Source organism: Acomys minous, assembly GCF_964271855.1.
Source record: "Acomys minous genome assembly, chromosome: 16".
Lineage (NCBI taxonomy): Eukaryota > Metazoa > Chordata > Mammalia > Rodentia > Muridae > Acomys > Acomys minous.
The window spans coordinates 21,574,421-21,597,350 of NC_140498.1; the positions used below are offsets into that span (position 1 = coordinate 21,574,421).

The 22,930-nt window shown below is 38.9% G+C and overlaps 1 protein-coding gene across 4 annotated transcripts in view; it reads left to right on the forward strand.

The window, feature by feature from the left end:
* The window catches only part of CNOT6 (CCR4-NOT transcription complex subunit 6), a 38,390-nt gene extending 17,828 nt beyond the window's left edge, over positions 1-20,562 (forward strand). The window contains exons 3-13 of one of the 4 annotated variants that reach the window (XR_014775728.1): positions 6,411-6,597; positions 8,722-8,807; positions 10,261-10,365; positions 10,466-10,534; positions 11,707-11,864; positions 12,599-12,753; positions 13,796-13,950; positions 14,789-15,019; positions 15,207-15,409; positions 16,623-17,539; positions 18,861-20,562. Coding sequence is in view for 3 of the 4 variants with exons in the window: in XM_084763361.1 (XP_084619487.1) it covers positions 6,411-6,597; positions 8,722-8,807; positions 10,261-10,365; positions 10,466-10,534; positions 11,707-11,864; positions 12,599-12,753; positions 13,796-13,950; positions 14,789-15,019; positions 15,207-15,409; positions 16,623-16,835 (1,562 nt within the window). In the remaining variant the exon portion in view is untranslated. Of the gene's footprint in view, positions 1-6,410; positions 6,598-8,721; positions 8,808-10,260; positions 10,366-10,465; positions 10,535-11,706; positions 11,865-12,598; positions 12,754-13,795; positions 13,951-14,788; positions 15,020-15,206; positions 15,410-16,622 lie in introns of all 4 variants that reach the window. The other 3 variants (XM_084763361.1, XM_084763362.1, XM_084763363.1) reach the window with 3 other exon arrangements.
* The last annotated feature ends 2,368 nt before the right edge of the window (positions 20,563-22,930 follow it).

Genomic DNA, 22,930 nt, shown 5'->3' on the forward strand with positions numbered 1-22,930 from the left:
TTTGAATTTTATGAATGAATGGGTAGGTGATTCAATATAAAGATTTTCAGAATTTTACAAAATGTAGGAGGAGTCCTGACATCGTAGTTACGAACCTGTAATAATTATAGAACACAAATGCTTGGAGTGTTATCTTTAAGAAGGTTTTACTAGCCTGGCAGGATTAAGGAAAGCATCTTAGACTAGCTGAATACGGAGATGGTGATACAAACCAAATAGAACTGAGATTGAGAGCAGTTTAGGAAGGGGATATCACACACACACACACACACACACACACACACACACACACACGCACACACACGCACACACATACACACATTTTTTTTTTAAGATTTACTTATTTGTATATATACAGTGTTCTGCCTGCATATATGCTTGCATGACAGAAGAGGGCTCTAGATCTCATTATAGATGATTGTGAGTTACCATGTGGTTGCTGGGGATTGAACTCAGGACCTTTGGAAGAGCAGACAGTGCTCTTAACTCTGAGCTATCTCTCCAGTCCCCCCAAAAATATTTTTTAAAGGTGTACAGCCAAAGTCTGTTTTCATTACACTTCTACTCATGTTTCTTTGTGTCCTCTGACATTGCTTTGTGCAAACACATAGACATTTATGCTATTCCATGCCTCTTTTTTGATATAAAATGATGTTCTCCCTCCCCCCCTTACTGTTTTTTCACTTACCATTGTATTTTGAAGAGATTTTCCCCCATGTTTTTCATTAAAGTTTATTTAACACAACACGATCTCCAGCTTCATGACGTGGCTGACCTTGTCCATCACCAAAGCCATCTCTAAATTGTAATTCAACTACTGAGCCAACCCAGCCTCAGCTTTATGGTTGCTGGAGACTTCACCTATCTTTACTTACTTATTCTTGAGATTTGAGCATTCCTAATCTGAAGTACTTGAGATCTAAAGCTTAGTGGCCATGTTTTAAAATTTCAGAGTTAAGGGCATTTCAGATTATCAGATTAGGAATTTCCCTGATAATGTCTGTATGCCAATAATTTCTAATCTGAAAAATCTCAGAAATAGAGATGCATAGTGTGTATTTCTAGTAAATTTCCATTGGGTAATACTGTCCTTATACTACCTAAAGAGTTTAGAACTACTGTTAGTGAATTCTTTCAGTTTCCCTTTTCCAAAAAAGTAAATTACCTTCACGGGAAAAATTTGTCCTGAGTTTTAGGTCTTTCCCCTATTACATTAATGTTTACAACTAGATATTTACTGACATTTTATCTTTGATCTGTATGAAATATGATTTCCCCCATAAGTCTGCCTTTTATATTTTTCCTCTTATTATTTTAAGCCATTTGATTATTGTGTGCCTTTATATTGTTTTCTTTTTTATGCAGTTTTCTTTTTGTTGTTAAAAGTAATTATTTGTCTGGTTAGAGAAATCTTGATAATTAGGTTTCACATTATCAATGGCGTATATTTATTGTCCATAGTGATGGGCTCCGTGAAGACATTTTTATTCCTGTTTTCTCTCCTGCCTACCTTTTCTTCTTCCCAACTTCCTGCTAGCCTCTATGTTTGGAATCGCTGGTCTTTTCTGGGTTTGTGGGACAGTTACCTTTCATTGCTGTGTTAAATACCTGACTGAGTCACCCAGAAGGAAGGAAGGAAGGAAGGGAGGGAGGGTTTGTTTTGGCTCTCAGTTTCAAGAACTACAGTGCATCATGATAGATGGGAGCATCTAGTGTCAGGAGCAGGAGGCGGGTGGGTGCAGTTCTTGCACAGGCTCTGAGTGCCAGTGCTTAGCCCCTTTGTTCCTTGTTATCTAGTCTGAGACCTCGAATAGAGTGGTACCACCCTTCCCATCTCAGCTAACCGGGCCTAGATAATCACAGACGTGTTTCCATAGTGATTCTCTCAGATTGATAGCCTAGATTAACCGTCACACTGGGCTTATAGTTTTCTTTGCATAAGGAGCATTTTTTTTTTTTTGGTCTCCTTTTCTCTTTCTTACCACAGCTTGAAATACAGTTCATGCATCATATAATTCATCAACCTTGTGTAGTTATATATTTCTGCCTGTTACCTCAGTTTGAGAACATTTGCGTTATTTCCTAAGAGGAACTCTGTACTTACTAGCATTCATTTTTCCATTTTCCTCAACATCCCTTTCAGCCACTATTACTCTTCCTTCTTGGTGGGTGTTTACTGTTCTGGACATTTCATGTGTGAGCATTCATGTGATATGTGATCACCAGCTCTTTCACATAACGAGCATTTCAAGGTTGATCCTTGTTTTAGCATATATTATTCTATGGTAAAGAACATACCACCTTTTATTTATCCATTCATCAAGCCACAGACATCTAGATCATTTCCAGTTGAGTCTCATTTTTAGTTTGTTTTTTTTTTAGGTTTTCGAGATAGGGTTTCTCTGTGTAAACTAGACTGTCATGAAACTCACTCTGTAGACCAGGCTGGCCTCAGACTCACAGAGATCCACCTGCCTCTGCCTCCCGAGTGCTGGGATTAAAGGATTTGCCTCCTGAGTGCTGGCCAGTTTTGAGACTTAAGACATTCTTCTGTGGACCTATATCTTGATTTCTGTTGTGTATATACCTAAGAATTAAGTGCTTGTCATATATTAATTCTGTATTGAACTTTAAAAAAATTTTTTTTTGGTTTTTTTTTTTTTTTAAGGCAGGGTTTCTCTGTGTTAGCCTTGGCTGTCCTGGGCTCACTTTGTAGACCAGGCTGGCCTCGAACTCACAGTGATCCACCTGCCTCTGCCTCCCAAGTGCTGGGATTAAAGACATGCACCATCACCTCCAGCTAGCTCTGTATTGAATTTTTAAAGAAAGTGCTATGCTGATTAAGTGCCTGAGCCACTTTCCATTTCCGCTAGTGGCATGTAAGGCTGGTGGTTCTCTTACTGTCCCAGTGTGTCAATCCAAGTGTGCTTGAAGTAGTTCACTGTTGTGATTTGGGTCGGCCACGTTTCCATTTCCCTTATGGATAATGATATTAAGTATCTTTTCATGTGGTTGTTGGCCTTATGTGTATCTTTGGAGAAATAGTATTTTACTTTTATTTTCTTTGAGTGTTTTTGAGATGGGATCTCACTACGTAGCCCTGAGTAGCTTGGATTATTGTAAAGCCCAAGTTGTATCAGACTTGCCGTCCTTTTGTCTCCACCTCCCAAGTGCTGTAGATAATAAAGCCTACTCCAGTTGTACTCAGTTCTTCTCCTTATTTTATTTTTTAAATTGTAGCACACATGTATATTAATTTGTATGTGAATGCAGGTACACAAATGTTGCTGTGCTTATTTAGAAGGACAGCCTTGTGTTGGCACTCAGCCATTCACCCAGTTTAAGACTGGGGTTCTTTGTTTCTTTGCCGGGTCTGCCAGGTCTACAGGTTTCTAAGAGCTTCTGGGGTTCTGTTGTCTCTGCCTCCTGTCTCCCTGAGAGCTCAGGGATTATACACACTCACTGTCTGGGTTTAATGTAAGTTCTGGGAACTGGAACTCAGGCCCTCATCCTTGCCTGCTAAGTGCTTTTACCATTGAGCCAGGCCTCCAGCTTTTCTGAGTTTTAAAAGTATAAATGACCTAGTAATTTTTTGATGTACAAATAGTTTCCTTTTCTATGGATTTGTCTTTTACTTTCTAATGTTGTTCTTTAAATCACAAAAGATCCGCCCCTTCTCCCCAGGGTTTCTCTGTGTGGCACTGTCTGTCCTGGAGCTCTCTCTGCGCCTGGCTGGCCTTGAACTCACAAAGATCTGCCTATCTCTGCCTCTGTCTCCTGAGTACTAGGATTAAAGGCGTGGGCTGCCACTCTCTGTCCAGCTTAAAGATTTTAATTTTAATGAAGTGCAGTTTAATTTTTTTTGGCTTGTACTTTTGAATTTTGTTTATGGTATGAAGTAAAGGTCCAGGATTTTTGTTTTTACTTTTAAAATTTTTTGTGTATGATATTGCATCTCTGTGTGTGTGTCTGGGTACCACATGCTGCCTACGCCCAAGGAGTCTAGAAAAGGGCATGACATCAGAATTCTGGGACTGGATCTCTTGATGGTTCTGAGCTGCTTTTTGGGAGGTGGGAACTTAACTTTGATCCTTTGAAGAGCAGCCAGTGTTCCTAGCCCCTGAGCCACCATGGCAGCACCCGTCTTCCTTCTTTGTATGTGACTGTCCACTTGTGTCTTTCTGTTACGTTTTACATTTTTTCCTGCCTCCTGCATTTCTATTTGGAGACTCCAATTACATATGCATTCCACTGTTGAAAGTTATACCAGACATTACTGACCTGCCATGTTTTTTTTAATGTGTTTCCTTTTTTTGTTTAGGATTTTCTTGCCCTGCCTTCAAATACAATAATTTTCTTCAGTGTCTAATCTGCTGTGAATCTCGTCTTGTCCATCTCTGTCTGACTTGTGCGCTTCCCCTTCCCCCCATTTTCTGAATCTTGATGTAAATTCAGATTTTGAAAGTTCAGTTTTGGTGCTTGGGCTTAATTTCTATCTCACCATAACTTTTAATGTCTGTTTACAAATTTCATTGTTACTTTTCTTAGTTTTGGTTAATTTTTCTCTTGTTCCTATTTGTTGACATGTTTGGTAAGTTTTTCATTGGTGCGAGGAACTGAGGCTTTGTTTTGTTTGGTGATGCACGTTAGAGGATTCCTCCAGCTAACGTTGGGCGTTGTTACAGGGGTGCAGTTAAATGACTGGGAAACAGTTGGATTCTTTTGAGGCTTGATCTTAAGCTTTTCTAGGTTAGACCAGAGCAGTCATTGGTTCAGAGTTGGATTTGAGCCCATGCCTTCTGAGTTGAAAGAATTTTGTTTTCCCATCAGCAGTTGGGAACAGTGAGCCTGTGGCCATTTGGGTGTTTCCTCCTCTGGCTCGGGCAGTTTTTCACATTTAGTGGTTAAGGGAAACCTCCTTTGTACTATTCCTTGAATTCTAGCCCCCACAGTGTCAGTGTGCTTGTCTCCAGAGCTCAGGAGTCCATTCTTAACTGGGATTGCCTGCCCTGCTTCCTCCTCCAGCACTCCCCAAGTACTGCCCAGGAAATAAACTGAGGCAACTGTAGAAATCACCATGTTTGTTGCCCATTCTTCCTGGGTAACTCTACTGCCCTGGTTGGTGTCTAGTACATTTGTTTCCAGTAGGATAACATTTAAGCCATATCACCCTAACTTGATTAGAAGTAAAGGTCTCAGGGTTGCTTTTGCAGCCATCCCTTAGACAATAATTGGTTCTCAAAGGCTGCTGTATTTCCACTACATCTATTTGTTTCATTCTCTCTCAGATTAGGCCTGAACCACTGAGGAGATTGTGGAGAAAGTTCTTATGGTTTGGAGAACTATTGACTTCTTAATCAAGAAATGCCTAAGTATAGATTTAATACTGCATTGAAAGAATGCTGTATTTTTAGTCACTGAGCACTGTGTCTAATGTTTGTTTAGTATCTGAAATGTTTCTGGGCATTATTTTCTTTTTGTACATTAACAGTACAGATTTCCCCCCCCCCCCCTTATTTGGTTTGTTTTTTGAGCAAGATCTCACTATGTAGATTAGGCTGCCCCAGAACTCCCAGAGACCAGCTGCCTCTGACTCCCTAGTGCTAGAATTAGAGATTTGTACCACCACACCAGGCTTTACTTCTTAGAAGGCACACACATGACACAGTTTTTTGTTTTATTTTTTGCTTGTTTGTTTTGGTTTTGGTTTTTCGAGACAGGGTTTCTCTGTGTAGCTTTGCCTATATTGGACTTGCTTTGTAGACCAGGCTGGCCTTGAACTCAGAGAGCTCCACTTGCCTCTGCCTCCTGAGTGCTGGGATTACAGGTGTGCCCCCCTGGTTCAGCAAGATTTTGTTATCTTAAATGATGCAGTTATCACTTGAGTAATTAATTTACCCCTAATCTTAACTAGTCTGAGAATACCTTAGCTTTCTTTCTTTCTTTCTTTTTTTTTTTTTAGAGGCAAAATTCCTATTTTCTGGTATATAGAGTGAACAATTTTCCAGATATTAGTATTCATTTTTGTCTTACATAAACCCAGATCTTTTATAGTACACAAAATTTAAATTTATCACTGCTGTAGATTATTCATATTTTTGTTCATCGTATCTGAGGTCATTTAAAGGATAAGTTCTTTGCAGTGTGCGCTTAAAATGAAAATAGCCTCAAGTATTGACACTTTGATTTAAAAGTTTACATTTTAGTTTCATTCTGCTAATTAAAATTAATCATTTAGTGCATGTGGTGAATTTTTCTAGAATAGATTCTTGTTAAGCCTTCTCAAACTTTTTAAAATAGTAATTTATGTACCTAATTAAAACATGAATTTTATTTTACTACATGGACCAAATTTGGGAGATCACTATATAATTCTTCCCTCTTTTTTTTTTTTTTTTTTTGTCTTGCAGGAAAAGTAAGAAGCTTAAGCTCATCTTTGTGGTCACTAACTCACTTGACAGCTTTGCATCTGAGTGACAATTCCCTGTCCTGTATTCCTTCAGACATTGCCAAGCTTCACAATCTGGTATATCTGGACCTGTCCCATAATCAAATCCAGAGTTTACCGGCAGAACTCGGAAACATGGTATCACTCAGGTATGCAGACTCAGTACTGGACAGTAGGTTTCTCTGAAAAAAAAAGGAAGCGTGCATCTTGTTAGGAAATAAAGGTATTTTATATTTGAGAAAAAGGAGAGGCATAGCTATGTCTTTTATGAAAACAAAGAACAAAAAACACTTTTTTTTTTTTTTTGGTTTTTCAAGACAGGGTTTCTCTGTGTAGACTTGGCTGTCCTGGAGTCACTCTGCAGACCAGGCTGGCCTTGAACTCCATAGACATCCACCTGCCTTTGCCTCCCAAGTGCTGGGATTAAAGTGCTACCACTGCCCAGCTTTATTAAAAGATTTTTGGTAAGAATTGAATGTCTAGGGCTGGAGAGATGGCGACGAGGTTAAGAGCACTGTCTGCTTTTCCAGAGGTCCTGAGTTTAATTCCCAGCAATCACATAGTGCCTAACAACCATCTATAATGTGATCTGATGCCCTCTTCCGGTGTGCAGGTGTATATGCAGGCAGAGCTATTGTATACATAATAAATAAATAAATAAATAAATAATCTTTTTAAAAATTGAATGTCTAATAATAAAAATTAAGTAGGTCCATTGCTTAGTTTTTTATTGCTGTGTTATGTATTTTATTTTTGAGCCAAAAAAATTTAAAGCATTGTTTATTTGAAGTACTTGTCTGTGGCCAGCAATTGGTGCCACACAAATGTCTTTAATCATATTGGTCCTCAGAACCAATGGCCCACAGTAGGCAGGAAAGCCTTGGCATGAACAAAGCTAGAATTACTTACTGTGCTTGGAAGCCTGAGTCTCATGAGTAGAATTTATAGTGACGTACTTCCTTTGGGAATCTAACTCTGCTATTTATAAATTATGTGATCTTGGACGGGCTTCTTAGCCAGAGGTTAGGGATGTTGGCAATAATGAGTTAAAAAGCAACTAACCCTGTCCAGCTTTAAGGTTCAGCAAATGGGTTTGTTTTACTGTTTTGTTTTTTTTTTAAACCTTTGAAGGTAGATGAGTTGTACATAACACAAAGCCAAGCCTAGAGCGCCTGCTCAGAGTGTGGTGTTCCCAGGCGGTTCTGCTACCTTCTACTGTAAGGATAAAGTCCTTAGAGCAGTTGCTTTTTTTGTTTGTTTGTTTTTTTGTTTTGTTTTGTTTTTCGAGACAGGGTTTCTCTGTGTAGCCTTGACTGTCCTGGACTCACTTTGTAGTCCAGGCTGGCCTCGAACTCACAGCGATCTGCCTGCCTCTGCCTCCCAAGTGCTGGGATTAAAGGCATGCGCCACCACGCCTGGCTTCAGTTGCTTGTTTTTATCCACCTCAGGGCAGCCTTTTATCTCTTTCCTTGGCTTAGTTACTGAGTATTTACTATGCCTATTTTTAATCCTCAGAAACAAACTGGTAGATAGAACCCTTTTTTTTTGCTATATAATGTGTTTGGAGTAAATAGGAACCAGCTACTCAGATCTTATTTTTCTTGTTCAGTTTTCTGAGAAGTAACCAAGATATGTATCAAAAAGGATGGTAGAAATAATCTTTCTCATCTAAAATTTGATTTCCATATTTTTCTGACTATAAGCCACACCTTATCATAAGATGCACTCAGTTTTTAGAGCAGTAAATAAGAAAAACAGTAAAAATGGCAATTGGACCATACAGTGTGTGTCTTTGTGGACCACAAGGTATGTCTTTGATTTGTGTTATGGGCTGTTGGATCATTTCTGCTTTCTTAAGCATCTATAGTGGAACACACAAGTGTCAAACTAGCCCTGTTAATCTACTTGCTAACCATGTTTCTAGCCTATAATGAAGTAAATATTTCAGTTGAGAATAATTTTATACATTCATGAATTTAACAACTTTTAAAAATTGAAGCTTGTATTATACTTTGTTCTTGTTTGTTTGTTTGTTTCTTTCTTTCTTTCTTAAGTAATTTCCCCCCCTGTATTTACCAAAGGGTTGCATTCATGTGGAAGTTTAATTGTTTTTCTGAGAAGAGCCAAGGTTAGATACTGGAATATAATGTGTAAAACTTTGACAGTCAGGTTCATACTTTTCTAGAAACAACATTGTAACTTTTAATTGTAACATTTTAACTGTTAAGATTAACATGTGTTCTGACTTCCTGGAGTTTTTTTTATATCAATAGGGAGCTCCATTTAAATTACAACCAGTTACGAGTTCTACCCTTTGAGCTGGGAAAACTGTTTCAGTTGCAGACTTTAAGCCTGAAAGGTAGGATTTCATTTTTTCCTTACAGTTTCAAAGAAGCTAGAAGGGGCTGGTTGGCTGGCAGTGCTGGTCCCCCAGGCTTGGTGGCTTTAGCTCTGCAGCAGCTTTCTGTTCCTGTGACTGTTCAGCTTTATCGTCTGAGCTTTGTGTTCTTTCCTGCTCCTGGCCTGTCTGCTTTCTTTGCTTCTGTCTTACCCCATGCTTCCTTGTCGTATCATAAACAGCTTTTCCTTTATGTTCAAATCAGAGTGCAACGTCCCATAAAATAAGGAAGACAATTTCCCCAGTAAATAAAAATTTTTGATTTGGTCCTGGTACTAAAAATTATGCTTTTGAAGGTTTCTTTTTTAAAAAGAAGTTGATTTGTGGGTGCTTAATTAGTATTACAAATGGAGAAAGAGGCACAAACCATTGTGAAATATCTTAAGCCAGAAGAAGTCAAAGTCACATTTTTAAAGTGTGTTTCAAGACATGGGCATATTGTAATATGATTGATTCTTCACCAGTCTGGGCAGATATAAATAAACAGCTGTCTCCTAAAGCAAAGGCTTCTGGGTAAAGCCTCTAAGAGTTGCATTCATGTTTTTGAAAGATAACAGGACCAGGTAGTGTTCCTAAAAGTTCATTTTGGTATATCATAAATACTGTCCAAAAAGTAAATAAAAAATAAAGATGCACACTTGCAGTGTAATCATTTTTATCAGCCATCAACTTTGCAAATGGTTAAGTCCATTGCATGGCAGAGAAAGCCTCTCTTGTATATCCTTCCAGTTCAGAATTGATACAGAGTACTTCTATATTAACATTAACCTGTTAGTAGTCTTTTAAAGTACTTCCGTAAAGCAGTGCAGATTTTGAGGCTGGAGATAGGGTTTAGCAGTTAAGAGCACTGGTTACTCTCTCAGAGGACCCAGGTTCAGTTCTCAGTACCCACATGGCAGTTCACACCTGCCTGTAACTCTAGTTTCGGGGAATCTGGGCCCCTCTTCTGGCCTCCAAAAGCACCAGGTGTGCACATGATGCACAGATATATATGCAGGCAAAACACACATAAAACAAAAACAAATGAATCTTAAAAAACAGTGTAAAGCTTTATTTCATAAAAATAATATTCCATAAAAATTTTCAAAAGTCATTAGCAACTGTAATGTAACATTGTTGTAATATAATTTATTATAGTGTTAGGTGTTTTTTTTTTTTTTAAAGATTTACTATGTATATAATGTGGAGCCTACATGTGTGCCTGCCCACCAGAAGAGGGCACCAGATCTCATTATAGATGGCTGTGAGCCACCATGTGGGTGCTGGGAATTGAACTAAGGATCTCTAGAAGAACAGACAGTGTTCTTAACCTCTGAGCCATCTCTCCAGCCCAGTGTTAGGTGATTTTATTCATAATTTTTTCTAAGTTTGGAACACTTTATTATCTTAATTTACCTACTTAAATTTTCCCCAGGAAATCCACTTACCCAGGATATATTGAACCTCTGTCTGGAGCCAGATGGAACAAGAAGGCTACTGAACTACTTGCTCGATAACTTGTCAGGTACTGCAAAAAGAAGTAAGTGGCTATTTGTTTAGACTTTTTATTAGGAAGACATGTAAGAATATCACTTAATTATTATTATTATTATTCTATATATATATATACATATACCCAGTTTCAACAGAACAACCACCTCCAAGATCTTGGATCATGTTACAAGAACCAGACAGAACACGACCGACAGGTTGGTAGCCATGTTTTTTTTATATTAATTTTTACCAGGTCTTGATAAGTCTGAAAGTATTGTTAACATGCTTAAGATTATGAGCAACACTTAAGGCAATATTTTTTTTTAAGATTTTTTTATTTACTTTATGTATGCGTGCTCTATCTGCATGTACACCTGCAGCCAGAAGAGGGCGTCAAATCCCATTCTAGATGGTTGTGAATCACCATGTGGTTGCTGGGAATTGAACTCAGGACCTCTGAAAGACAGTGCTCTTACCCACTGAGCCATCTCTCCAGCCCCCTAAAGCAGTATTCTCATAGGATGATATGGTTTGGGAACTAATGATAAAGATTTTATTCTATAATGCTTTGTTTCTCAATCAGGAGCAGTTACATTTTTGTGAGACATGTATCAATTTTGACAACTCTTATTGTTAAAACTAGGAGAAATACTATAGCAACCTAGGAATTGAAGTCAGGGACACAGCTAAATGTCCCACAGTGCCTGGCCAGGTCAGCACCCACAGTGAAGACTTTCGCCACACAGAATATCAATACTGGTACTCTTGAGCACCTGACCTATTGTATCACTCAGATTCGCTGAATACATACACCCAAATCTTTCCACATTGGAGGTTTCCACATGCCAGTGTGTTCTAAAGGTACTTAATATTAGCAAGATTGCAAGATAGCTTTCTTACTTGAGAGAAAGAAATTGAACTAATGGCCTTTAATCCATTTTTAACCTACATTTTATGAGAATAGTTTAGTTCTCAGGGTATGTTTAACAGGATTTGGTTGATGAAATACCCTGCAGTGCTCACTCTATTTTAGTGTTCTGAAACCAAACTCACAGTCTGTCTCCAAGTTAGTCTGTAGTTGCTGTATAGGAAAAAGAAAATAGACAGTAAAGGAAACTGCTTGTCAAATTTCCACATCCCACATTAACAGTTGGTGGCATAGAAGAAATAAGTCTTGGTTTGTCCTGTTGTTTTGATTCTATAGATTGAAGTACACTGTATCCTAATTAATTGTTTTTCTGTCTTCACTGCTGGCATAGAGTAGTAGGTTTTCAGTGACTCTGGGTTGAGTGGTTAAAGTCAGACCCATAATAAGGGCTATTACTGAAACAATTATGGTTGTTGGTTTTTTTCTGCCACGTGTGTGAATCAGTTATCTTTCCTACAGCCTTGTTTTCTGTCATGTGCTATAATGTTCTTTGTGATAAATATGCGACCCGGCAGTTATACGGCTATTGTCCATCATGGGCACTAAATTGGGACTACAGGAAAAAGGCCATTATTCAAGAAATCTTGAGCTGCAATGCTGATATTATAAGTCTGCAGGTAAGCCATGCTGAAGACTCTTTAAGATAACATGAGCCTCCAACCCAGGACAGAACAAGAAGCAGCCATGCTAGAATATGAAATGCTGGCTTAAGCAGCTCTTAAAATCCTGCCCTTTTCTGGTTTGGGTGAATTCTGAGAAAATTAACTGTATTCCTTTGTAACCCTGTGCTATCAAATAAAGCAAATGGGTTCAACTAGGTTTTAAACATTGGCAAAAGTTTTAAATGCCTCCTGTGCACCTGTGTACTGGCTGCATTTGAATTGGCAAAGTTACTGAAATTCTGGCATTATCTGGATATATTCTTGTTACCAGCACTGTTCATTATGGTGAAGTGGGAAAAGGTTGGACTGTCTATATAGTAGCCGAGGCTTTTTATCCAAATCTCCCAATAACATATTTGGTCAGTTTTCTTTCTTTTCATGGGTCTGGAATTACAATCTGTTTCAACTGTAATTCCTTTTTCTATGGTTTTTGTTCCATCACGTCTGAGTCGTAAATATACACGTGGAAGTGTACGTGCCTTTCATTTTACTCCTATAAAGAACTGGCATTGGCAACTGGTACAGTACAGTCTTCTGAATGGTTGTAGCTAAATTACATTGTGAAGAAATTCCATTCTTTAATCTAGAAATGGTCTGTTGAAGAAATACCACTCTAGGCTTTGCACATGTGTTAATCCAGAGGGCAGATTTTATTATCTGAAGTAACTTTGCCGGTTACGGTTTTTCAGGAGGTTGAAACAGAACAGTACTACAGTTTTTTCCTGGCAGAACTGAAAGAACGCGGCTATAATGGGTTCTTCAGCCCCAAGTCTCGAGCTAGGACAATGTCTGAACAAGAGAGGAAGCATGTGGATGGCTGTGCAGTGTTCTTCAGGACAGAAAAGTAAGCCTGCCTGCTCTGCTTTGTTTTTTTAAAGGATAGTGTCCTCAGTATTTGCAGGATGGGACCAAGAATATAGCAGTTAATTAGTATGTAAGAGAATGAAGTGCTATATTATTATTGAAGAAAACATGACTACTTAAAATTTAAAGGGTCTTGTTTTTTTTTTTGAAGACTTGTTTGTAGGGGTATACTGTCTTTGCGTGGTTTACTAGAGCTTTAATTAAACTGCTAATTGAAATATTCTGCAAGTAACATTTCCTCTAGGAAACCTGTGCTTTGGAAGAAAATTGTTTAAAAATTATGAAATGAACTATTCCAGCCCAGATGGTAAAGATTGCCAACTAGACTGTATTATGTTGTATAGATATTTCTAGGTCTTGTTTCTTCCAGTAACAAACTAAAAACAGTGTTTATGGTGTGGGGATGTACACCAGTGTTTATGGTGTGGGGATGTACACCAGTGTTTATGGTGTGGGGATGTACACCAGTGTTTGTGGTGTGGGGATGTACACCAGTGTTTATGGTGTGGGGATGTACACCAGTGTTTGTGGTGTGGGGATGTACACCAGTGTTTGTGGTGTGGGGATGTACACCAGTGTTTATGGTGTGGGGATGTACACCAGTGTTTATGGTGTGGGGATGTACACCAGTGTTTATGGTGTGGGGATGTACACCAGTGTTTATGGTGTGGGGATGTACACCATTGTTTGTGGTGTGGGGATGTACACCAGTGTTTATGGTGTGGGGATGTACACCAGTGTTTATGGTGTGGGGATGTACACCAGTGTTTATGGTGTGGGGATGTACACCAGTGTTTATGGTGTGGGGATGGATGTACATCGGTGGTAGAGAGTTTGCCTAATGTGCACAAGACCCTGGTATTTGATCCTCAGTTCCACAAAAAGAAGCCAAGTTAGACTGGAAATAACCTTAAATGAATTTGGGGTTTGGTGCTGTGGGGGATTTTCCACTGTATGACTGAAGTGATTTTGTGTCTGCTAATGTTTTGTATTCCCGATTCCGTGTTTGTGCTTTGTTTCAGATTTACTTTGGTTCAGAAACACACTGTTGAATTTAATCAGCTAGCAATGGCTAATTCAGAAGGGTCTGAAGCTATGTTGAACAGAGTCATGACGAAAGATAATATTGGAGTTGCAGTACTGCTAGAACTTCGAAAGGAGTTGATTGAAATGTCATGTGAGTGATTTGTTTTACTGCCTGTAAAATCCATATTCCCATCTCTTCAGATTTCATAGTTCAGGTTAGATATCTTCAAAATTGGAGACTCATTGTATACTTACTTAATAGTCTGGTCCAACACCTGAAGAAATTGAGTGAGTAGTTGTTTTCTCTCTTACAAAGCTAAAGGCGAGAAACCATTGCCCAAAGAAGTTACACCTTGAGAAGACATAAAGACTAAAAGATGTCATAAGACATTGATGTAAATAGTAATTGGAATAACTCTCAGGGAGAAGAATACCATAAGCTCCCATGATTTCTTGTCAGCAATGGTGTTTGGTAAAGCCAACTTTTTGTATGGGTCTTGAGTTTGGAGAAGGTACATTTTAAAAATTAAAAGTATGCACATAGTGACTTGGAAGCTGAGAACTGAGGCTTCCATCACTTGTGGAATTTGGGATATGTAATGTAATGTAATGACTGAGGATTGTGTCATGTCCTGGTGCTAGCCCTTGCAGAGTATGCACAAGGTCTGTGCACAATCTCTAGTACTAGAAAAAAAAGACAAAGAGTTGATGACTGCTAAAGAGTGTGTATCTAAGAGAATTTAGATTTAAAAATACGACACTTGTCTTAGGACTCTAAAAGTAACTGGCATGGGCAGTTTCTGCTCAGGTAGGCTTCAGTCCTGGAAGTGTCAAGCGGATTTAGAGATTTGATTCTTAGTTTTGCTGTCTATCAGACCCAGTGATTGGGTAGGAAATCAGTAGATATGTTAGACTCTTTCTGAAATTTCACTTGTAAGAAGCTATCAACTGATGAGTAGATTTGTCTGTTTTATTTTTATCTAATATAGCTGGAAAACCACATCTGGGGACAGAAAAACAGCTTATTCTTGTGGCTAACGCTCATATGCATTGGGACCCTGAATACTCAGATGTGAAGTTGGTACAAACTATGATGTTCCTCTCAGAAGTGAAGAATATTATTGACAAAGCCTCTCGGAGCCTCAAATCCAGTGTCTTGGGAGAATGTGGAACTATTCCGCTTGTGCTATGTGCAGATCTGAATTCTTTGCCAGATTCTGGTGAGAACAGTAGTATTTCATATGGGATGGGTACTCTTTGAGTTGCTGGAAGTGTGTTTAAAATTGAGTACTTGTGCACATCCTTGCACAAGTGCACAGCTTGTCAAGGTTCGCATTCTCTTTTAGAATTGTGTTTGTTTGCTATGTGGCAGACTTTACAAATACAAGTGTGCTTCTGTTTGTTTAGGTGTTGTAGAGTACTTGAGCACCGGTGGAGTAGAAACAAACCATAAAGACTTTAAGGAATTAAGGTACAATGAAAGTCTTACAAACTTCAGCTGTAATGGGAAGAATGGGATGACCAATGGGAGGATCACTCACGGCTTCAAGTTAAAGAGTGCCTATGAGAATGGCCTGATGCCTTACACGAATTACACATTTGACTTCAAGGTATGTCTTAAGGAGATCTCAAACACTTAATTTCAAAAAAAAATTCAAAACCTAGTTTTTATTAGCAAGTCTTGTAAGTACTTAAGGCTTAAGTGCCAGTGTCTGCTCTGACTAGAGTGAGCAGCCGTAACTTAGCAGCAGCTGTGTGCCTTGTTCTTCCGTAGAGAAGCAGGTGGTTGGTGTCAGTCTTTCTAGATAATCTAGCAGAGTGCTTTCCGGAGTGAAAAGCCAGGTGAAATGTGGCAGTGAAGCAGTCCTTGGTTAGTCCTCACCCTGGTCACTAGCAGCCAGATATTGTAGTGTAGTTTGCTGTCAGGTGAAGTGACGGCATCCTCTGCCATGCTCTAACTGAAACGCCTTTGAATGCAACACTGTGGTTTACCTGAGCCACGCTTAAACACTATTTACTTTTTGTTTGTGTATGTGCATGGTGTTGTGTTAATGTCAGAGTGCAGCTTAGAGGAGTCTGTTCCCTCCTGTCACGTGGGCCCTGGGGATTGAACTTCGGTTTCAGTCTAGTGACAAGTGTCTCTACCCACTGAGCCATCTTGCTATTCCTGTAAATTCCATTTTGCTAGCCCTATAGATTTGTTTTTTGTGGTTTGTGCTAGGAATTGAGTACAGGGTCTTGTGTTTACTAGGCAAGTGTTGTTTTGGTGTTTTGTTTGTTTTGTTTTGTTTTGATGAATATGGACAGATTTATTGTAGAAGCCTGAGAGAGAAGGAAGTGGGGGAGGGAGGGGCACCCTAAGGGAACATACACACGCATGCGCACACACACACACACACACACACACACACACACACACACACACACACACACACACACGCAGAGAGAGAGAGAGAGAGAGAGAGAGAGAGAGAGAGAGAGAGAGAGAGCGCCCACGAATGAGTGAGAGCGTAAGTATTGTCCTAAGCTTGTCCCCTAGTCCTGGTTCCTAAAGTATGTTAGGTACTATGCTACAGTTACTGGTTTCACAGTTAATAGTTTGTAGTATGGCTCCTTTTTCTCAGTACTTTTTGTACTGATGATGGTTTAAATTCTTAGGCAGCTTGATTAATGGGAAGACAAGGGCCGTGACCAGAGTAGAGAAGAAATTGTCGGGGTTTTTGTTTTGTTTTTACCAAATATGACTTCTGAGGATATATCTAAGAACACTTGATATTTCAATGTTTTCTTGCTTGGGCCTTACTATTTTTATTTCTTTTTCAGGGTATAATTGACTACATCTTCTATTCTAAACCTCAGCTGAACACTTTAGCCATCCTGGGACCTCTGGACCACCATTGGCTAGTTGAGAATAATATCAGCGGCTGCCCACACCCACTTATTCCCTCCGACCACTTCTCACTTTTTGCACAATTGGAGCTCTTACTGCCTCTCCTGCCCCAAGTTAATGGCATTCACCTTCCTGGCAGGAGGTAGTCAAGTACTTTCAGAGGACTTAAGATTTACTTGTAAACTCGTAAAAATCTGAATATAGAGGAGTGAGGTATGGCCACCAGGGATTTTCTCAATGGTCATTTGAATTTTCAGTCTGATTATTTGATAAAGGATATAGTATGAAAGCCAGGTGCTAGCAACAGACAAATTCTGAGCCCAGTATGCTTTATATACTGCTAGACAGGAACTGGTGTGTTTACACCTATCTTTTAATTTGTTACAAGTAATTTTCTTGTTTCTTCTCTTCAATATGTATTGTCATGCCTTGAATAGGAAGACGTGTGAGCAGTGTGCTGTTCGCACAGAATCCGCAGCACTGTTTTCTGAGGCCAGTAGTAACACCAGAGACCATTCTTCCAGGCTTTACTCCCTCTTTTTTCAGACTTGTTTGTAAAATGTAGAATTTGAATTTAGCCTTTATGATTGTATATGACCCACAGAATACCTGATTTATGAAATTTTGTACTAAAAAAATTTTTTTTTGAAAACAATTGTATTGTAAACTAAGGCTAATTTGGTTTTTTGTTTTTGTTTTTGTGTTTTGTTTTTAACCTGTGACCTGTGTTCTGAAGGCCAGCTGGTGACAAAGCTGCAACAGCCTCTCTCTGCAGTGATCCGCACTGCCGGGGTTCTGTCAGCCCTTTTGTACTACTTTGTTCTTAAATTGAGAACATTGCTCTTTAAATGTAAGTTTGCTTAGACCTTGGCATATTTTCTTGGACCAGAGGCAACTTATGTATGAATTCCTGAATTTCTATGGACACTTTCTACCAGGACAGACAAGCTGATCTGTAGGCATTTATGGACTGACTATGATAGTTGACATATGTACACTCTGGTATTTTTAAATCTTTTACTTACAGCTGCTTAGGTGCAGCTGCTCTGTCTTTGCTGAGACCTCTCCTGCTCTGTCCCCGCCGTGCCTGCCTGAGTTGTTCTCACCGAGCACTGCCTGTGCACGCAGAGAAAGTCTGTTCATCTTTTATATTTTTTAAAAACTAACATTTATGAGAATTTTATGGAGATACTTTTGTATGAGCTGTGGCTTTTCCTCGTTGCGAAGCGTTGGATAGCACATTCTGGAACATGTTCATGGGTCCCGGGTCTCTGTCACCACACACAAGCACTGCTTCTCGGTGTCAGTGTACCCAGAGCACCACTATCATGTGTATCCTTATTTTCGTGTGTTTTTGAAAATCATTCCTTTTTTTGAAGAAAAATTTTCTGTTTATGAAGCAGTATAAATTAGATGCATTTCCAAACACGTTCCCTAAGACAATTGTTCAGATCATTTTTAAAGTGAGTAAGGAATTTTAATGTCAACCAAGATAAAAGTTATACTGTACCCTATATTTTGCCCATAGTGCCATTAGTAGATTAGAGATTAAAGTCACCTTTAACTTTACAAAGTTAACTTGTATATGTTCAGTTCTCAGTCGTTGGTTCTCTCAAAATCAAATGAATTCAGAGGGAACTTGTCTGGCTGCTTCTGTTTCAGCTGCAGGCAGTGGAGCAGAGGGACGCCGTGTGGCACTAAGAAGAACTGTTGAGTGTTAACAGTTTTATACAGAGACTGAGCCATTTTGGATGACTCAAAATTTTATGAGAAAACATTTAATTGCTTATGCTGTTTTTAAGAGGAAATAAAATTACATACTGTTTAAATAAATGAATTTTTTTTTCTTTTTAAGAAATTCTCTGTAAGGTCTTGATCTTGAATCTGTCTTGGACCTTGTTTTTCCAAGGTTTTTTATTTTGTTTGTTTAATTTTAAATTGGTGGGCTTGTTTGTTGTTTTTGTTTGTTTGTTTTTGGGTTTTCTCTTTGTTCAAGTTGTGCTGGCACCAAACACATCCAGTTTGTAATCAACATGTTGGTGTAGAACCAGTACATAACTTCTAATAGCTTTTTGTTTCTTCTTTCTCTGTCTGACTCGCTCTGTGTCTCTTTTGTAAAGTGTGAATATAAGATGTGTTGACTTGATTTTTCTTAAACACTGTGTTGGTAGTGTGCATCATGACAATTTCCAGTGAAGGTGAGCTGGAGCTGGTTGGACTGCTGGGACTGAGGAGGCCGCTCTTCCTGTGACCTGCAGAGAGAAGCTCAGGTCCAGAGTGTGGTGTGAGGCACGGGGAGGAGCGCCCACGCAGTTTGCATTTGTTAGTGGAAGATGTATTCCTGTCATGGAACCTGGAGCTAGAGTGCACTTGTTAGATGCTAAAGGTTTGAGCTTTACACAAAATGTTTCCTCTGTATGTGTTACTGACTACAATATATTTGAATCTGGGGACAGCATAGTAAGATATAGCTGTCTGCTATATTGTGAAAGTACTTGTTTTGCCTCTTTTGGGCATACTGCATTCTGTGGGTCCACTTGACCATCTCTACCTTGTTTAGATAGTGATAAGTTGAACGGAGAGTGTAGATTTACAAGTATAACCTTCAAAAGAAAAATATTTTGAATCTATAGAGAGTAAGTGTTCAAACCAAAATAGATCAATACTTTTTGTTAAGCAAGGTTTTATGTTTTGAATGCTTTCTGTCCAAAATAATTTCCAAGAACCTTTACTCCTTAAAAATGCATAAAACTAGTCTGTTTTCATAATGTAGATTATTTTTTAAAAATTCTGTAATAAATATATGTAATGTTTTGCTATAATGTAATTTCAGTGTTCTTGCTGATGAGTACATCTAGGAGTGTTCTACAGAATGTTTAGAATACATTTCCTGTTCTAAAGATGAGAAGATTGGAGGCACGCAAATCTTTGTAAATCTTAGGAAGTACAGTTTACAGTATTGGTGGTAATTATTTATGCTTTGAGAATTTAAATAATGTTCATTGAAATTAATTTATGACATAGTATAAACTGAAGTTCTAGAGGTAAATTGTTGATTGCAACTTTAATAATCCCAGAACACAGGCAGAAACATCTCCAAGAATTTTGTTTTAGTTTGTATGTTTATTTGATTTGGTGACAACCAGAAAAACTTACTTTGTATTAGCACTTTTAAACCTAAAGACATACTTAAATTGGATAGAATGCACTTCCAAATCCCTAAATTATATTTGAACCCTCTAAGATTCCATTTTCCTATAATAAAATTCATGGTTTAAAGGTCCACCTTTTCACTATTTAAACTACAGCACATATTTGCATCATGACTATTAAGTTTGTGGTCATGTCATAGGATAAAGCCAACCCAGCGAGACAGTTACAGGAGTTTGTCTTCCGATCAATCACAGTGTCCAGTACAGGTATTGCAGATAATTCAGAGAACAGAAGCAGGTGTCCTCCATCTGTAAGCAGTATTTTAAGATGTTCGCTTTGTTCCTTTTGGTTTCATAAATTTTAAAAATTGGTATGTTGATGTAGTGTCTAAAATAGAGTAGTCTTTATTCACAGTACATTATGTTGTGTAATGCACTGGACTAACTCTTGTTTACCATTCATGGTACAAAACCCAGCGCACTATCTGCACTAAGCTCAAGAATGTCACATCTGCCTAGGCAGCTCTTTGATAAGGGTGATGAGAAAGTGAATCTACACCATACGGACTGGTGGTGACAAGGGCTTTTACTGTTCTTTCAGTGGAATCTTCTGGGTCAAATTGTAACTAGCTAGTATTATATTTATATACAGGGTCTCTTTTTCCTTACTGATGTATTTTCCTACTCATAGCCAACCAATAAATTCAATATCTGTTTCAAATATTTTAAAAGTGTAATTTGTACAGCCATAGCACTGAGGCTTCCAAGAAGGTGTTAATCAGAAGACCATACACGTACAGTTCAGAGTCCTCTAGGACAGGTTACAGGTCACCCTTACAGGGGAGGAGTAAGTGGGGCGAGGGGGGGGGTGGAACAGTGATACCGTGTGAATACCTTTCCTCATTGCCTGTGTTATTGCCAAAGTTCAACTTTATTTTTAGGTTACAGATGGTCCTTCTGCATTTAGGGTTTTTGTTGTTGTTACCATATACCTCCTGATAAAAAATGGGTTCATGTTATGGAAGGACATTGACATATATTTTAAATAAATGCTTTTAAATATAGTAGCAAACATTGTGTTGAGGTTATGATAATTATTAAAGGTCTTACTGTTACACCTCTAAATTTCATTGCATTAAAAAGGTTTTGCTTTCCCAAGTTTCCATAAGTGGGCTTATAATTTAAAAACAAAACTTTGGTTTCCTGTCCAGAAGCTATACCATTCTGTTTCTGTACTCGGGAGACTGAGGTAGGAGGATCATGGTTCTAGTTACCCTTCTTAAAGGAAGAGAGGGACGGAGGACTGCTTCCATAAGCTTTGTGTACATGCTGGAAAAGCGGTTTAAACCAGGAGGCCGTAGAGAAAACAGTGCTGGGGTTTAGAGCAAGCAGACATCATATAAATGCGAACCTAGTATTTGCTAAAAGCAAGTAAGTGTAAAAGTTAAGTATACTTTGTAAATTCTAACTAGTGTTTTTTTTTGCGGGAACACTTATCTAAAATATAAGCTGAAAATAATATTTAGTATAACATTTTCAGCTTTTACGTAGGTCGCAGTGTTGATGTATACCAAAGATTTCCTTTTTGGATTTAAATTTGTTTTAAGATAAGCTGTTAGAGATACTATAGAGGCAAGAGGTCCTGTGCCTCCTTCCGCGCGCTAGGGTTAAAGGAGTTCCACCACTCCTGGCTTTTATGGAGACAATTTTAATCTAACATATAAGAAAATAGTTTGTAAAAGACGGCTGTTTAGAACTTTTGGCAGATTTGGGGACTGTTTATAAGTACACTTGTCCCAAGTCAGGTTCTAAGTTCTGTAGTGAGTGTAACCTGGGTTTGTACCTGGGGAATGGAATACCTGCTGGGTAACAGTAATGACAAAACCCTCTCTCCAGACTATTCAGCACATTAACACTTCTAACCATGTGATCAAGGAGACGCCAGTGTCCATGTTTTCTCGGAGCTGCAAACTTAAGTCTACCCCATAGCTATTAAATTTACTTACTTGGGAGCTGTCGAGACACTTTTCTGTCAGCCGTGAACGAGGCCGACTCCTTACTGCTCGTACAGCCGCTATTCTCCAGCCTGCTAGCAAAGCCAGTCCCATCCTCTGGGCTCAGACTCAGGAACCAGGAGTGGGGAGACTCTGTGTCATTGATACACCTTGATGAATAGAGGTTAAGCCATTTTCTTTATTGGTGAATACTTATTTTGAATTGCAGGTATTAGGCTTAGTTTGGGACTAGATTTACAGGTACAACCTCTATGTAATGCAGTAATTGCTACACATACACCCAGGAGCAACTGCTTGCATGTTGAGAAGTGGCCTTGTGGCTATATTTTAAAGGGCTGAGAACTTGTTTCTCAGATGAACAAAAGAAGTAATATTAGGGCTGGAGAGAGGGCTCAGAGGTTAAGAGCACTGGCTGTTCTTCCAAAGGTCCTGAGTTCAGTTCCCAGCAACCACATTGTGGCTCACAACCATTTATCATGAGTACTGGTGTCTTCTTCTGGCGTGCAGGTGTACATGCAGGCAGAACAGTGTATACATAATAATCCCCCCTTTTTTAAGTTATATTGAAAAGCCTCTATGGACTGCCTGTTGCTATGATGGTTAAATCGGGTATGTGATGTGGTCCAGGCTCGTGGAGTGCACTGGGACAGTGGCTGGGGCATGATGGTGCCTTTGGAACCTGAACCACATGGGAAATTTGAATTTGTTTTATGAGTCGTATAAAGAGCCACATGAGGATTTGAGTGGGGAGTAACGTTGCCAGATTTTTATTCTGGAAACATTGCTGTAAGCAGCACTGAGGAAAGATGAAGATAATGAGAATAATTAGTGACCAATAGCTTCAGCATGGTTCACTTGAAAGATGATGACGCACACGCGCGCGCGCACACACACACACACACACACACACACACACACACACACACACACGGGGGAGGGGGAGAGAATATGAGACTATGAGAATTAAACCTTTAAGCAAAGCAAATAGAATAACCCTTTAGAGATCAAAGCAATCCAAGAATTTTAAATGCAGTTTCTTCTGGGAGGGATTAGCTCTGTGCCTTCACTACCGTG